This window comes from Meles meles, chromosome X (genome assembly GCF_922984935.1).
Source record: "Meles meles chromosome X, mMelMel3.1 paternal haplotype, whole genome shotgun sequence".
In the NCBI taxonomy this organism is placed as follows: domain Eukaryota; kingdom Metazoa; phylum Chordata; class Mammalia; order Carnivora; family Mustelidae; genus Meles; species Meles meles.
In genome coordinates, this window is record NC_060087.1 from 14528606 (window position 1) to 14545159 (window position 16554).

Genomic DNA, 16554 nt, shown 5'->3' on the forward strand with positions numbered 1-16554 from the left:
AGGAGCGCGACTGTTGGGGATAGGTCAGAGGTGGCGCCAAGTGTGGCGCCTTGCCTCGCTCGGTTTCTACTTACACGTATACATTTTATGAAATGTGCTTTCCCCTCCCCCCAAAATGTGAACCGGTAGCCACCAGTGTAATTCTGCTCCTCCCAAAATGCTCCTCACACAATACATCATAGAAAAAATGTACAACGTCAGAATTCAAGACTTCCTAATGTTTTCCAGGTTGTGTATTCACGTCCAGCGCCACCTTTGGGAACGAATCTGAAAATAATCAAACTTTTAAAATATGTCGCTAATAAGACTCCGCTAAATACACACCACCTTGAGCTTCAGCTGTCTTACCCTCTCCTTGCCGTTTTCTAAAGAGCCATGTCCTTCATTCCAACTTAAAATAATAATAGGTACGGTTTACTGAGCGCTCACCACAAACCAAACCCTTAGTATGTCTGACCTCATGAGGTCTTCAACCACTATAACAAGTCAGTATTGTTCCATTTTAAAGATACAGACACAGATGCGTAGAGAGTTTAACTTGCTCAAAACCACAAGGCTAGTAGCGGAGTTATGATTTGAACACACACTGCCCCCCCCCCCCCAAAGCACATGCTCACATCTCCGTACGTTATTCTCCCTCTTACTCGGTTGCTTCCCGAAATTTTCCACACCCTTAAAAGCTTGTTCAGACATCTATTCTTTTTTCTTTTTTTAAGATTCTTAAAATTTATTTCAAAGGGAGTATGAATAGGGGGAGGGGCAGAGGGAAAAGCGGGGTCCCAGCGAGCAGGGTGCCCGACTCCGACCGTTGGCGGGGGCAGGGGCGAGGGAACTCTAGGATCATGACCTGAGCCAAAGACAGAGGCTTAACTGACTGAGCCACCCAGGCGCTCCCTCCACCCCATCCCACTGCCGCAAGATATCTATTCTAATAATATCGGCACCAAGACACTTTCCTAGAGCGCCCTGGTAAGAATGCGGAGCGCCACCATGCATTGTTTATATTAAATAGCATTTCCATCACAAGGTTCTAAGAATTAAGTGTTACAAAATACAAAGCACCCAGCACAGAGCCTGGAATTCTGGTTGCATTTCACTGGATCAGTGACACAATGACTCCTGGCACCATGCATCTCCTCATCCTGGGGAAGGGTAAGTTTCTTCGCTTGTGAGAAAGAAAGGTGCATCTTGTTAGATGGAAATATACAGTTGTTTCAGTGTTCTAAGTGGGGGTAATCGTGCACAGGAGGGTGTGTAAGGAAGCTGACCAGAAAAATGGACGCACTATACAGTTTATTGATATATTACCTCTCAGTGTCGAATCCAGCCCTTTCCCCTGCTCTGAGAAACTGGGTATGGGCCCTGTAAGTGTTTTCCCTTCGATGGTAGCACGGTGGAACACTTTTCAGTGGGAAACACAGGAGAGCGAGTGCAGAGGAAACAAGTTGTGCTTCCTACTCCCGTTTGTCGATAGTCAGGCTCCTGCCTGTACAGGGTGAAGTGTGCTGCCTCCTACCCCAAACACACCCCTAATAGGGCAGGTTTCTAGCAAGTTCTCGAGAGTGGCTCTGCAACAACTTCCACCAATGCTGTCCCGAGTGACGCATCTGCCTCGGGGAATCAGAGTCGAGCCTTCCTGAGTGTAATGTCTGCTCCTACCGGTGGTAGCTGTTTGTAGCTCGTATTCCTACACTCTTTGGGTTTCCTTTATTTCTAACTAGACAGTCCCTCATTACTCCAATCTTGATGTACTAAGCTTATATTAAACTTTCTCTGTTGAAATTACTCTACGGTCTTTCTCTTCATCTTGGACCCAGACTGATCCACGTACCCTTTTGAGTTTCCGTCCACCACCTAGCACTCGAAAGGAACACACCGTCTGTTACTACACTGTAACTAAGCATCCAGCAGATGGTCGACAGCCACTTCCGTTTCGTATCTAGTCAGTCCTCCATCCAATCCTGTGACCCCTCTTCTCCATAAAGACACACAGAATGCTAAAAAAGCTGGATAAACTGTTCTTCAGATAAGCTCCAGAACATCAAAAAGTTAAAAAAAAAAAACAATAAGGAATTACTGAGCCAGGAGCTGTGAAACACCAGAAACCTAAAAAATGTGAAAACGTGGCAACACTGCCTTTGCTTGAAGATACTGAGGCAGAAAAGTCTGAAAGAGGCCAAGCTTCTGGTGACTTTGGAGGACTAGTGACAAAAGTCAGAATCTGGGACCCTCTAATGACAGAGGGCTGGTAAACCACCCTTTGCTTGAACAAGGACCATAGTCACCCCTCCAGAGTAAAAGTGATCCAGGGACGCCTGGGCGGCTCAGTTGGTTCAGCATCTGCCTTCGGCTCAGGTCACTATCCCAGGGATTATATTCCACATTGGGGTCCCTGCTCAGCAGAGAGCTGGCTTCTACTTCTGCCTCCCTCTCCCCCTGCTTGTGCTCGCTCTCTGTGTCGAATAAATAAATAAAATCTTTCACAAGAAAAAACAGAATTAAACAACAGTTAACCACACAGACTATAGCTCAGTCTCATATCATCTGGGGATTTAACACCCCCGGGTGCCTGGCATAGCAAACAAAAATTCTTTCCCATGGATATAAGATCAACATATTTCTACAAACAATATTTAAATAGAATATGCAGCACAAAGTAGAATATGACAAAGTTTAGGAGAAGAAAAGACAGAAGAAATAAGCAATGAAGACAACTGAGTGACAGCGCCGCCTGCTGGCAGCCACCGCCACAACCACTCGGCGCTCGCGCGGGCAGTGGTCCTGGCACCCGCACCTGGCTAGTGATGTTGTTCTTCTGGAAGCAGATACTCTGTGAGCATCCTAGGACATCCGGGGGAAGGATCCACATGGAAAATCCCCAGGACCCCAAGTCCTCAGGAAGGCGCCTCCTCACCCTTTAGTAACGGATGGAAAACGTCATTTCAGCAAAGCGGGGGACAGAGGCTCGACTGCAAGCTGGGGAGGACCCCATGGGCTCAGGGCACATGGAGCCCAGGAGACAACCCCAACCTTCGAGGGGAGGAGAGAAATCCAGCAGGTGCAGGGCGGTGGGGCTCTCAAGAAGGCAACAGGGAAGGGCAGAAGGTGAGGTCTCCAAGAGAGCACAGGCTCCAGACTCCAGCCACTTTGCTCGAGGGAAGGGGACAAGGAAGCCAGCCTGTCACAGCTGTCAAGGATCACTCCTCTGAGTGCCCCTTCCTCGCCCTGCCCGCACGTGGATCCACCAGGGGAGCTGTGCAAACTGCTGGGGCCCAGGCCCGGGCGCTGGACGTTCCCCCGGCACTGGTCGGGGAGCAGGGTGCTGAGCTCCGCGGGGCCGGGGGGTCTCACGGGCATCAGGCCGAGGGGCGCTGCTCTGTACGCTTTGTGGAGCCGATCCCGATCGTGGCAGTTGACTCTCGCGTCACCCGGGCAGGCTCACGTCCCAGGCCTGGTTTCTAGGCAGCAGGAGAGGGCAGGCCATGGCCACGGCATAGCAAGAGGGTGTGAAGTGACCGTAAGCGTGACCTACGGGACCGTGACCCCCTCTGCGACACTCACAGAGCAGCACGGCCCCGCGTGCTACGCAGGACATTCTGCTGCTTTCATTCAGCTCCGTGAAAACTGCTGCCACGGGTTGCACTCACGAGGCGCGACGGGTGACGGGTTGCCACTCCAAGGGGGGTGCGCACGGACGTGTCAGTGTGTGCGAGTGAGAGAGAGTTGGGGGGAGGTAAAGAATACGTGAGAGACACGGGGAGACACAGAGATGGAGGGGACGTGGGGCTTGGGTGGCGGCCGAGACGGAAAGAGACTCGCTAGGGGTCCGTAAATACAAGGGGACACCTCCCCATTGCTGTGGGAGTCTGACCACGGCCAGTCTGCCTTCCAGGCCGAGTCTGGCCTCAGAGCCCTGGGAGGCTCGCACCAGGGAGCACTGGGGACAGCAGGCCGGCCCCGCTCTGGGGAACAACATGGCCACAACCTCCCCACGCCACCCTGCTCCGGGCTGTCACCTTGTCCTAACCAGAGGCCACACGGTGGCCACCCGCTGCAGAAGTCAGAACCCTTCCTCCCTTGCCTTTTCTCCGATGCTGAGCCAGCCCCACATTGTCGCCTGGCTGTGGTCGCAGACCTCGGGCAACAAGGCTCATGTGCGCCATCATGACCTCGGATCACCATCGCTATCATGATCACTGAAACGTGAGTCCGTCTCCCATTTTAAAGACAGAGGTGGTTGTGCCTGACTGTTCGTGGCTGTCACGAACCCAACGACTCGGGCCATCCTCAGAGGGACACCTCCTCCTCTGACAACAGCCCGGAAAAAGATTACCGTGAAATTGTTGGGAGTCACCGCCCAAAAGAACACCAGAATGGGATTCCGTCGGGGACACCGTGCACACTGGAGGATGGATTCCGTTCCCTGAGAGCTCGCCCCGACCCCCAACAGCTGCCAGAACGATCTGTCCAGAATGCCCACAATGCTGGTCTGCTGTGGGACGCCCACCCCCGTTCAGAACTCCTTAACTGCTTCCCTCGGACCTTAAGATGCCGTCTGGAGGTCACCCAAGGGCCTTCCGGTCCAGACCTCGTTCAGCTCTCCAAGTTCGGAATGACTCCCCAGTGTCCAGCCCATGCTGCGGTCTCTCTCAACACTCGTGGTTTACCAGATGCCTCGGGATCACACGGCCTGGCAATGACCTGGGCGGAATAAGGGACTCTGTCTTCCTTCACGTGTGGCCCCAAGTGCCCCTGTGGCCGCCTGAGCAGGGATTGTGGTCAACATGGAGGATGTGAACGGGAACCAAGGTGGACAGAGAGAATGAATGCTCACAGGCAGAGCCAAGATTCTTCTTAGAAATGTGGGGTCAGCTTTACCTCCCAGAGGAGCAGAGGGCTGGCCACTCGAGATCCCAAGCTCGGAGACCACAGGGCTAACCTCTTACACTGACAACACAGAGGTCACATTACGCCCGCATCCTACACATTGTGTCTGGCCTGGGTTTTCCTCTACTTAGGCGTCCGTCTTACAGTTGGGAGATTTCCCATGAAAATCTGTATTTCTGCTTGCTTTGCAAAAACTGAAAGGTCGGTGGCACAAGACTCAGAAGTTTGCACGTCCCCAACTGCCAGGACGACTACTCTCCCTGGGGACAACAGGCGGGCTCCAGCCGGACTCAGCCCCCACCCCCACCCCCGGTCACCTGTGCACACGTCGGCACTGCACCCCCCAGCTTCTCAGTGAGGCCACCAACCCCGCCCAGCTCCAACACCGTCTGCCATCACCCTCGCCTGGAAACAGGATGCACAGCCTCGTGGGAGAAACGATGCTACGTGTTGTCCAAGCCCTCTGTTTTCCTCTTCTTGGGAAAACCACTCTCTCCCTTGAGCAGGGCCACGTGCTCGTCTTACCAGTGGGCCCTGAGGAGAACTACCACGGGTCGCCTCCGGGCTGAGGCACTGAAAAGATCCTTGCAGGGGCGCCTGGGTAGCTCAGTGGGTTAAGCCTCTGCCTTTGTCCCAGGTCATGGTCTCAGGGCCGTGGGATCGAGCCCCGCATCAGGCTCTCTGCTCAGTGGGGAGCCTGCTTCCCCCTCTCTCTCCACCTGCCTCTCTGCCTACTTGTGATCTCTCTCTGTCAAATAAATAAATAAAATCTTTAAAAAAAGAAAAAGATCTTTGCAGTCCACATGTTCTAGGAGCAGCGCCAGAGAAAAGACGCGGCGGCTAGGGAGCATCAGACTTCGTCCGGGAGAAGGGGAGGAAAAGCAAAGGCACGGGGCTGTCAGGGTCTGTTTGTTACCGCGGCAGAGCCTGGGGTATTCGGACCAGTCCGAGCACAGTGACCAAAACCACATCTGCCTCGGGCAGTTCGCTTAGTATGACGTAATAACACAGCTGAAGGTCCTCGCACTGTTGTCATCAGTATGTCCAGTTAGCAGGCAGTCCAGGCACTGAGCCCTCCCAGTCGCCAGGAACTGGCTCATGTGCACTATCATGAGCTTCCTGAGGCTCCTTTCCACGAACGTTGGGTCACCTCAGTTATGGTCGAAGCCGCTTGAGGCGAGGAGTAGGTCTCTTACTCCTTATGGCTCGCCCCCTGGGTTGCCAGCGCCCCTGGAGCCGAAGCAGGCGGTCCCGCGTGTCCAGGGTTGCCTCTAGAAGAGCAAGGAGAGTGGAGACACTCGGGCTGAGTACTCTCCGTGGAGAGCTGCTTTCAAGGTTCATTTTCATCAACCTTGAGGACAAAATGGGAAACGTCGGGAGGTCGAGGACCGAACCCGTCTGCCATGCACTCTGAACATGGGCCCTGGGCGGCACGTCCTCCGTGCCCGAGAGCCCTCCCTGGTTCCCTCCCTCGTTCCCTGGATCAGCCTCAGAGGCTGCGAAATACAAGCGCGTCCCGGCATCTCAGCGAACCTGCAGCCCCGGAATTTAAACGTACTTCACTCACTCAGCCCACTGCGAATGCGATCCCTTCGTAGCTCGGAAAGCCGGGCTTTTCCTCCCAACTACATCGTTCGTCGTCATAGGTTCCGTTCTTTTCTAGTCGTATTACAGAAGGGCTTGGCTTTTTCATGCCTACAGAGGGGGCCTGGGTTTAAGTCTGGGAAGTCCCACCCTGGACACACACTCCGGAGCCGCGGCAACGATCAGAAATCACGCAAAGACGAAAGCAAACGCTCCATGCGCCCAGAGGGCTGCCGCGGTCAGCTTGCAGAAATTCCGCCAGCTGGTGTTGGAAGGATGGCCTGAGAGGCAGAACCAGAGGAAAGATCATTTTAAAAGCCCGGAGAGTTCCCGAGAGCCTAATGCGTTAGACCGTCTCTGGACTACAAGTTGACAAACCGGATGGCCGAGAGCAAGCGGGTCTGAATCCCCCAAGTCCCAGACAAGCACAGTGAGACCCCGTTCCCGCCGCTAGAACATCAGCCCTGGAGGCTCAGTGGGGACCGCGTCAACCGGCAGACGTGCTGCCGCAACAGGAGTGAGCAGGAGCCCACTCAAGCTGCAGTGGGCTTGAGGCATGGAGCAGAAGCTCCTGGCATAGCCGGGAGGGGCAAGGGGTCAGATGCTGAAGGCGACGCAGCCCCCGTCCTGAGCCTCTAAGGCTTTTGCACCCTGTAAGCTGGGAGAGCTGAAGGCAGAAAGGCAGTGTGGCTCCTGGCCCCCGGTGAGAGACGAGCAGCCAGAACCACCAGGCAGACGTAGGAGCTCGGGGACGGGGACAAGACGTGCGGGGGCCCAGGCCTCTTCTAGTGCATCGCATCCTCAGTACCACCGCGAGCGGCAAGTGCTGAGCACAGGCACAGCTCATGGATGGAACTTCGTGCTGCTCCCCCGGGGGCTCGTTTAAGGTCCTGCAGGAGATCAGCCCTTCGCTGCTAGCGATCTGCTTATCTGTAGAATGAGGGCAAGTGTTAACACTCGACTCTCTGAACGTGCACGTAGACAACCACAAGCTTAGTAGTGCTTTTTTTAAAAGATTTTATTTACTTGTGAGAGAGGAAGAGAGGGAGAACATGAGCACTCAAGCAGAGGGAGAAACAGGCTTCCCGCTGAGTGGGGGTCCGACGTGGGGCTGCGTCCCAGAACCCTGGGATCGACCTGAGCCAGAGGCTGACACTTAACCGACTGAGCCCCCCCGGGCGCCCCAGTGGAGCATTTATCAACTCTTAACAAATTTGCATATTAATGTCATGCAGTGAAAGCAAACAAAATCAAATCTGAGGCTTTGACATTATTGTGCTTTTAAAACTTTATTATATTTTAAAATCTGAAAACTGTAAAACATAGTATTCATACAAACACCTGAGGACTGTTCAACTGGGCACAGCATCTTTACACAAACAATTTGAAAAAAGATTAGGTTTAAATTACGATTTTGTCTCCTAACACAAAAGGAATAACATAGATAAAACCATCCTTTAAATAGTTGCATTCTTATATAAAGTACATTTGGTTTTCTGAAAAAGAAAATGTACATTCATGCCCCTGGTGTATATTTTATTGGCATTTACAACAAATGGCTAAGACTTTTAGCACAGATTCTCATAGCTTATAAACATTACCAAACTTAGACAAAGCAATTACTATAAACATATAGCACCATTTCCCCTTGAAAGTTCTAACTTTAAAAATAAAGCCCCAAATGATAAGTCAGATTTAATGCATCTTCCAAAATTTAGCAGAATAAATGGCTCAGAGCTAAGCAAAGTAACTAGAAACATTGCATAGGACAGAGAGCTTCCCTGTATGAAAACCGACCTACGGATTGTTTCTTATCCCCTGAAGACAAAGCTGAGAGGTAATAGTAATAGCAAATGATGCACATATTTTTTTACAGAATAAAAACCTCTAACTATATAAATAGTTCACCATTACCTCTGTGGCAGTACAAAGTGCCATATTAAATTCAAAAAGAACAGATTTACTTGTTTATATACCTACAGGTACGGAATAATATATAAATAGGGTATAGTATCCATATGAGGAATAAGCACAGACAATAAAATATTTATCTTTAAAAAATTTGGGCACAGGTGTCTTCATATAGAGATGTGAGAAATGACTGCCCAGTTAAATGTTTACACTTAGCGAAAATATGTAATGTTTTAAAATAATAGGTATATTACTGAAAAAATTTAATCGGACTCTATCCAAACCACCCTTGTAGTATAATATCTCCTGCATAAACAACCATTCTATTTATCGTACAATTGTTCAAAAGTTATTAAAAACTGATTAAGAACACTTTATGAAAGTTTATAAGCTTGCTTTTTTTCTTTAAATATGAACAAATATAACATACAGAGAAATAACAAAAGGATAATAATTTATATGGCTTTCCCTTTCTAGAAAATGGCAGAACAGAAACAGAACTTGCAGTAACAGACACAAAATATTTGGAGAAAGAGATCATATCTACAGTTGCATCTTTAAATTTTCTTCTAAGGAAAACTTCTCACAGATTTCATTAGAGAACTTGTCAGTCCCTGATACTTCCCCCTTTGGGATTTAGCTATTTTGGTTCTATATATAAACATTAACTGAAATCAAAGGTGTTTCTCTGTTCCCAGCATGAAAATACATTTGTAAACTGTATAATAAAATGAAAAACTGTAAACTGTAAGACAATAGAAAGACATAAAGAACTCCCAACTTGAATATGCTAATACTAACATGTAAATGGTTTTTAAAGAAGTCGATTGAACTATCATGTTGTTCTGCAATTCTGGATGTAACCAATTTTAGAGGAACTGTCTACCAAACAAAAGCTTCTAAGAGAGTTAAAATATTTTTAAATTAAAAGCTATCAGGACGATTGAGAATCCTGTCCAATCTAAACTTGCACATTTTTTTCAATTGTATTTGCCTTCTTTAAGTTTTTCAATGTAGTAACATAACTTTAATGCCGGCCCCAGCTTCAGCCCCATGTACTTCATCATCACATCACTTTTGAGTAGTAGCAGAGCCTTCCCATCAATTTCCTACAGAGAGAAAGAAAGTACAATTAATAATGCATTCATATTTTATCAAATTATATATAAAAACATGTAAAATCGAGAGCAGTTGTATATTCTCGATATATATTCTCTGAATATGTATTTATTTCCTGAAAATTATTAAAAGTATAATTCATACAGTAAGACATCATTCGATAGTTTTTAAATTCACTTCAAATTTTAAGAAAAAGGAAATTTAATCCAGTATCTTTCAAAATTGGCCTAAGCACCAAACTATCTGATTTTAAATACTGTGTGTTGAATAAAATACTACATTATCTATGACAAAGGTTAGAAAGTTATGAATTGTAGAAATGAATATCAGACGGTCATTAACTTTCTTTAAGAAGGCTGGGAACACGAGGACGTCAGCATCAATGCGAACTGTAAATGTGTTACACAGCGTTGTCTTTATGTTGAAAGCTCATTGGTTAGTTATCTGAAGCTAAACTAATTAAATGCTAAAACTAATTACTGACTTTCTTTAGAATACCGAAAAGGACAGAAGACATTTGGTCACCAATTTGTTAGAAAAGACTATAAACATTACTTAATAGACACAAGGCATCCTCCTAAAATTTTTTATTTCCTTAATTAACGAATTTATGTCGGAGAAGCATAGTAATTGGTATCCATGAGCTCCTATTTAAAATAAAACTACACTTAGTCTTACACAGTTGCTGGATTCATTGGGCATCACTGACAGGGAGGCACCCTGTCGCAGCTTGTGGTTACCCCCTCCTACTCACGGTCCTGGGGCCGAGCAGGGAGCAGGTGGGGAGGAGGATCCTTGTGGGAGAAGACATCTGAGAGTGGCCATGCTGAATCATCTTCTCTTGAGAACTTGAAGACTTGTAGTATTTTAGGTACTCGGGTACCAATTTAAAGCACAGATCCAGCCTCTACCATTTAAGACTCTAACTTTGGGTCAAGTAACCTTTCTCACATATGGAAAAATCAGTTGATAGGGTTCCCCCACCATCCACACCAATCAGCATCCATCCAACTGAAGGGCCTGCACAGAGGTCATTGAAAGGCATTACGGCAGGAAAACCGGATCAAAAGATACATTACATGTTGCCTGAAGAGGTCGGCGAGGGGGCCTGATATCTGAGGATCTTTATGTTTCATAAACTGTATCACTTCATCCACAGACCAGGTTGAAGGGTCCTTAGAGAAGCCTTGTTTCAGGACACTGGGGTCAGGTACAGCTATATAACTTGGAGCTTCAATGGGGGGAAAAAAGACAAATCATACTTGACCTGATCATTATCCTGAAAGAAGAGATGTTAGGTAGGGAGAACTGGTCCCATTCCTGGAACCTTCTGTTAAGCACCCCGGCAAGGACTCAGGTCTCCGAGCGAAGAATCCAGTGGAAGCGCAGATTAGAATGACCTGAGGATGGCTACCCAAGAGCACCCCATCTGACCTCCCCCAAACAACAAAAGTAGCTTCAGAGTTTACATTAAAGCTTCAAAAGTCATAAAGCAGACTGATCAAATCTGAGGCCTTGTTGTCCACAGGCAAAGACAGCAAAAGATCTGTTGCTTGGGTTAATCTAAGCTAACCTACTACTCTTTAAGTATTTCAGTGAATTTCTCTCTCTCTCTCATCTTCGTCTGTCTGGATTAGGTTTCTTTTACTAGCTAAATACAATGGAAAGTCTCCAGATTTAGTTTTATAGTTGCTTAAATTTATTCACTTTAATCAAGGAATTTCGATAACCCCATTATCTTTGAGAACCAAATTAGTTCTACCGAATCTCTCCCATGTATTCAATATGGATATTTTTAGCACCACTTTACTCTTTAAATTCCTGTCTCTTAAGGCTTAAATGTCTATCTGAATTTTGAAGAAAACAGGATTATTTTCTGCTTGGCTAGGTCAGAAGTAACTTTAACATTATACTGAATACCTCTCTCAAGTTTAATTGCATAGTAATAGATATTCTGGTTGAATATTTATAAGTAAAAAAAAATAATTTGAGACATAGAATAAAGTACTGATACCTCAAAAAATTTTAGTTGTGCTATTCACCAAGTTATGCTGTAATTTCTTTGTGTCCAGACAAGTATTCATTTTACTCAACCAGAGTACTTGTCTCACAAAAGTCAGTGTGTGATAAGAGAAGTGAGTTTTGTAATTTGCCAGGAAGATCTGTTTCTTTAAACCAGGACCATCAACACAAATTTGGTCTTTTCTGGTGTGAATTAACCAAAGATAAACCTTTTCTTTCCTATCATCTAGGCTCTAGCCATTTTAGGGGCATTTTGAGTATTTACCCAGGTAAAGGGCAAAGAAAAACAAGATAAAGGAACTCAGAATGGTAAGTTTTTTTGTGTGTAGCTCAAAAGTGTACTTATTTTTTCTTTCAATGTCACGACATTGATGTAAAACAAAAACTCTTTACTAAAACATATCCTCCCTTTCTCTTGTCAGAGATAAAAATGTTGGTCATATCTACTAAGAAATGTTACTGTACTGTTTCAACCCAAGTGAAAATGATAGTATAGATCACGCCATGCTGAAGGCATTCTAACAATTTATACAGAAAGTCTTCTCCTTTAGTTTAAGACTTAAGATGAAAAAATTATTGGTAAAGCTAATCAAGCTAATCATACCTCTAATTAACTTTTTTGTGGGATTTCTGGTTTATGTCATCAGAATCTGGTATAGTTATATCTTAAGTAACATGTAACCAGTTTTATAGTTTACTATAGAAAAACTGTATGCAAAAATATATTTATGGTATAAAATTATAATTTTATCTTAAAAATAAAAACTGTAAGATCATCTATTTTTAATTCATTATGGAAAAATCATTTAATTGGGCCCATATCTTCAAAACAATCAGAGAAGTTGCAAACATTAGTATTATTCAAATAATTATATGTGAAAAATAATCAAAGTCCAGTCATGCTTTTCTCATGAATGGCTCTATCTTACATACACTAGAATACCGGTTAAGTGTTTCTGAAATAAAGAAACGTGATATGATTTTATCCACAACGTTACTGGATTTCTTTCCTATAATAAAAATGAACAGTTTATTTCATTAAAATAATGGGGCAGAACAGGACGTTGTAAGAGCATCACCAGCAATCAGGGGTGGACTCAGCTTTAAGTAACAGTTCCAATACCTTGTAGTGACACCTTGAGACAGTTTCCAAGTGAAATGCTTACCTATTCTCTGGAGATGGAAGCATCCCAGCAGTTAAGCATACAGCCTGGAATCAGAGTGCCTGGATTCAAGGGCTGACCCAGCCACTTTCTAGCTGGGGACCTTAGTCCAGTGACTTCTCAGATTTCTCACATGAAAGTGTTTACCAGCACCTACATCTTAAGGAATTATTGTAAAGATGTACCATATAAGGCTATATAAAATATTACATGCCCGGCACATGTCAGATAGTGATGAGGATGGTGCTGATTTCTATTACTAATAAGTAAATTACAAGTAAGTAGTAATATTATTACTATTAGTCTTTCCACTCCTGGAAAGACCAAAATCTTGGCTTCTCAAGCCCAAATACAGGCTACTTTAGCATAGCAATGTTAGTCATACATTTGAAAGTGAGAAATTCAGTATCAGGGATAACCTTTTATAGCCTTTTATTGAGAAGACCTGTCTTCAAAGCTCTTATTTTGTGAAAATTTGGACACACTACCCCTTGATGAGATAAGCATCTACCATCAGACTCCTTGCACACGTCACTCTGAAAGCGGAGACGATCTACATGCGGTGGGAGATGGGGGGATGACATTAAATATGTCAGAGCATGTAAGCAGCGCAGTTGCCCATAGAAAGCATCCGTGAAGAAAAGCAGTCAAGTTGGATGGTTCCTACTGCCTTCAATACTCACCTTGCCTAGATGCCTACCAGGAAAAAAGGGACAAAACACATTCCCACCCTTACCCCACCTTGCCCCACCCCTACCCCCACCCCCTTCATCCTTAAAAGGGTACAGGGTAGCTATCTTTGTACATGGAAAACTATTCTGGCTTTTTCCAGATGGCAATAGGACGCTGCCCTGCGTATACATACTGTGTACTCCTGGTGGGTCGGAGGTAATAACTAAAGGTATGGAGAATGGGGAAACGGCTATAGCAACAGAGTACCAGAGCCAGATCTGGGAGCCACACGCAAGCTGGAGTCAGGAAAAGTCTCAAAAGAGACAAGGAAGAGAGTACACCAGAGAGGAGAGGAAGTGCATCTTTCCAGGCAACAGAGTCATAGGAGGTTTCTGAGTCCAGACGGTATCCAGTGAAATGATCACTTATAATGGAACCATTAATCAGAACAACTCATCTATGAAGTCTCTATGAGAGACATGGCTGGTGACCCAGATCCCCAGCTGCCATGAGGATCAGAGCATCTACAGTGGTTTGAACCTGACAGCAACATAAACAGGGAGGACTCAAAACTCCTCAATCTTGGCACTTTCTCCAATGTGATACACTCTCAGAGGATGTTGTTAGGCAAAGAAACCTTAAGGAGAAAGAAACACATTGGTTGAGAATCACTGTTTTTAAATATACCTTCACTTTTCTTCTGCATTTGGAATTTAACTTCATGGTGACTGCTCTTGGGAGATTTGGTCCCCACTAGTGCTGAACTTGAGGTGCTTGGCACGCTCGGAGAAAAACTCCTGGAGACTGCAGCATGAGTGCTTACAGGATTTCTGCTGGTAGGGCTTAAAGAATTTGCTGGATTTGTTGGTGAGTTTTTGGAATCTTCAGGAAGCTTTTCCTCTTTGGGCATGCCACTTCCCTCACCAGACAATTGTTCTTCTACAAGAAAAAAAGACAAAGACAATGATCTTCAGTAGACTTATAGCTTAAATATTATTAAAAGTTCAAAACATCTCGGGGCGCCTGGGTGGCTCAGTGGGTTAAGCCTCTGCCTTCGGCTCAGGTCATGATCTCAGGATCCTGGGATCGAGTCCCGCATCGGGCTCTCTGCTCAGCGGGGAGCCTGCTTCCCTCTCTCTCTCTCTCTCTGCCTGCCTCTCTGCCTTGTTGTGATTTCTCTCTGTCAAAAAATAAATAAAATCTTTAAAAAAAAAAAAAAAAAGTTCAAAACATCTCCAAAGCTTCAACAGTTCACTAAGCCAAGTTATACTGAACCACAAACCTCTCACATAAAGTACATGGCCACCCCCATTTCTTGGCATTTACAGTAATGGACACTGTCTTAAAATCCAAATTGATTCCACTATGTCTCCTATATTTCTCATGGCAATTGTCCCTTCCCCGTCTTGCTACCTAAGGCTGTAAACACCTCACTAAAGCATTCATTTTTAGGAATGCAGTTCTTCACAACTATTATAATATGATCATACAGTTCGCTTCTAACATTTGCTTACTACTTGGACACTCAAAAATTCCAGTGGGGAAAGGCACTAGTTTTTCTATTCACTGTTTATCAGTTTTTAGTAATACAGAGCTGAATGGAAAATGTTACTGTAATTGTTTCATTTTTATCTAAGGAGAAATGACCATTGTGTACTTCTGAAGGGAATTAAATGCTCAAGAAAACAGATGAAGTAGTAGTAGCCTAAATGCTCAACTGATTTGGGCAAATACACACCCCCACCCAAAAGCATATAGTTAAAGGGTAGTAGAGTGACTTCTCTTCCCATTCCAGGAACATGTAAATACTATTTACCTTTAGAGGCATACACCTTTGTTTTGGGGAGTTTAGGTGACACAGGAACAACATAAGGTGGAGGTTCCTGAGAAGACCGTTTGGGGCTTTTTTGGGTTATATCTTCTTTAACTGTTTAAAAAAAAGGTGTTTGTTATAACTAACATTCTTTGAGCATTTTCAGATCATCAGCATATAACACTTCTGTTTCTAACTCATTTGCCTACTGTAACTTCATCAGCAATTTATCAATTATTTGACTATTTATTAATAATATTTGTTGATTTCATCCCATTAAATATTCCAGTGACATCACATTCAGGAGCGGAAAGCATTATATCCAGGCGTCATTTATTCTAGGGTCATCACATATCTCTAAATATCTCAGGAAGCAGTGAGGCAATCAATTATAATGTGTCTAAAAAAGCCTGGGGAAACTGTTTCCATGAAAAAAATAAAGTTAAGAATTCAGAGAAGGAGAAGGCAGTGTACAGTGGACATCTCGCTTTATAGGCAATAGTCCTGGCCCAGAGCTACCCTTATTATAACTCTACAGCTTACTTATTATTAAAGCAAATGCATTTTTACCTAAAGGACCACTCTTTAAGGCATGATCCTGAAAGTAATCACATCTCAAATTATTAATTAGACTCTAAATATCAGTCAGTATCTTCATTTAACCTTCAACTGAAAGGAAAAAGTAAGTGTAACAGAAACCTAAAAAATCTGATAATAGAACCTGAGTGAGAAGAAAGATTGCAGTGAGAAAGTACCAAAGTCAAACTTCATCTGGTTCAAAATAGCCAGGGGCCGGGGCCAGGCGTAGGTGTGCTGCATAAGATTATCTGCCATCTGGTTACTGACTGATCACTAAAGAGTCTAAGAGAGCTCTTACCACTTGGTTTTATTTTTAATAACGGACTACAAAAACCAATAGGCAAAACATATTTCAGTGAATGGCAAATATTTCTACAATTAGGGCATTTAAATTCCTATAAAGAAAAAAATCGACTTTTTTCATACTCATTTAATGCTACAGAAAATTCAAATCCTAATGTATAGTTTTCTATAGATACATGTTACCTCAGAACCTTAGCAAGATTAGAAAATGTATTCTTTTACTTATAATATTCTAATGCTTTCTTACAAAGTTAATGAAGTTGGTGTATGGTCTACTATCTGGGGCTGATAAAACATAAAAATGACTTTTGACTTCTGCTTCTGGGTATTGTAGGAAGCTCAGGCACAAAACTTTTCCTGCAGAGATAGCTAGAAAAAGCCAAATAATTTACAAAATACTTTAAAAGTCATCAGAGAGAGGCACTTCCAGGATGACTGATTAAAGACCTCCCAAAATCCCCTTCTTTATAAAAATAACAAAGAGATTGGCAAAATTAATTT

At 44.6% G+C, this 16554-nt stretch overlaps 1 protein-coding gene across 4 annotated transcripts in view; it reads right to left on the minus strand.

Annotated features, from left to right (window-relative positions):
- Positions 1-7744: 7744 nt before the first annotated feature.
- SCML2 (Scm polycomb group protein like 2) overlaps positions 7745-16554 on the minus strand; it is a 98826-nt gene continuing 90016 nt past the window's right edge. For 2 of the 4 annotated variants that reach the window (XM_045996332.1, XM_045996331.1), the window contains exons 12-15: positions 15175-15285; positions 14046-14297; positions 10581-10732; positions 7745-9491 (exon numbers count right to left, since the gene is read on the minus strand). In XM_045996332.1, the coding sequence (XP_045852288.1) occupies positions 9363-9491; positions 10581-10732; positions 14046-14297; positions 15175-15285 (644 nt within the window). In that variant the 3' untranslated portion in view covers positions 7745-9362. Of the gene's footprint in view, positions 9492-10580; positions 10733-13502; positions 13996-14045; positions 14298-15174; positions 15286-16554 lie in introns of those variants that run through there. The other 2 variants (XM_045996333.1, XM_045996334.1) reach the window with 2 other exon arrangements.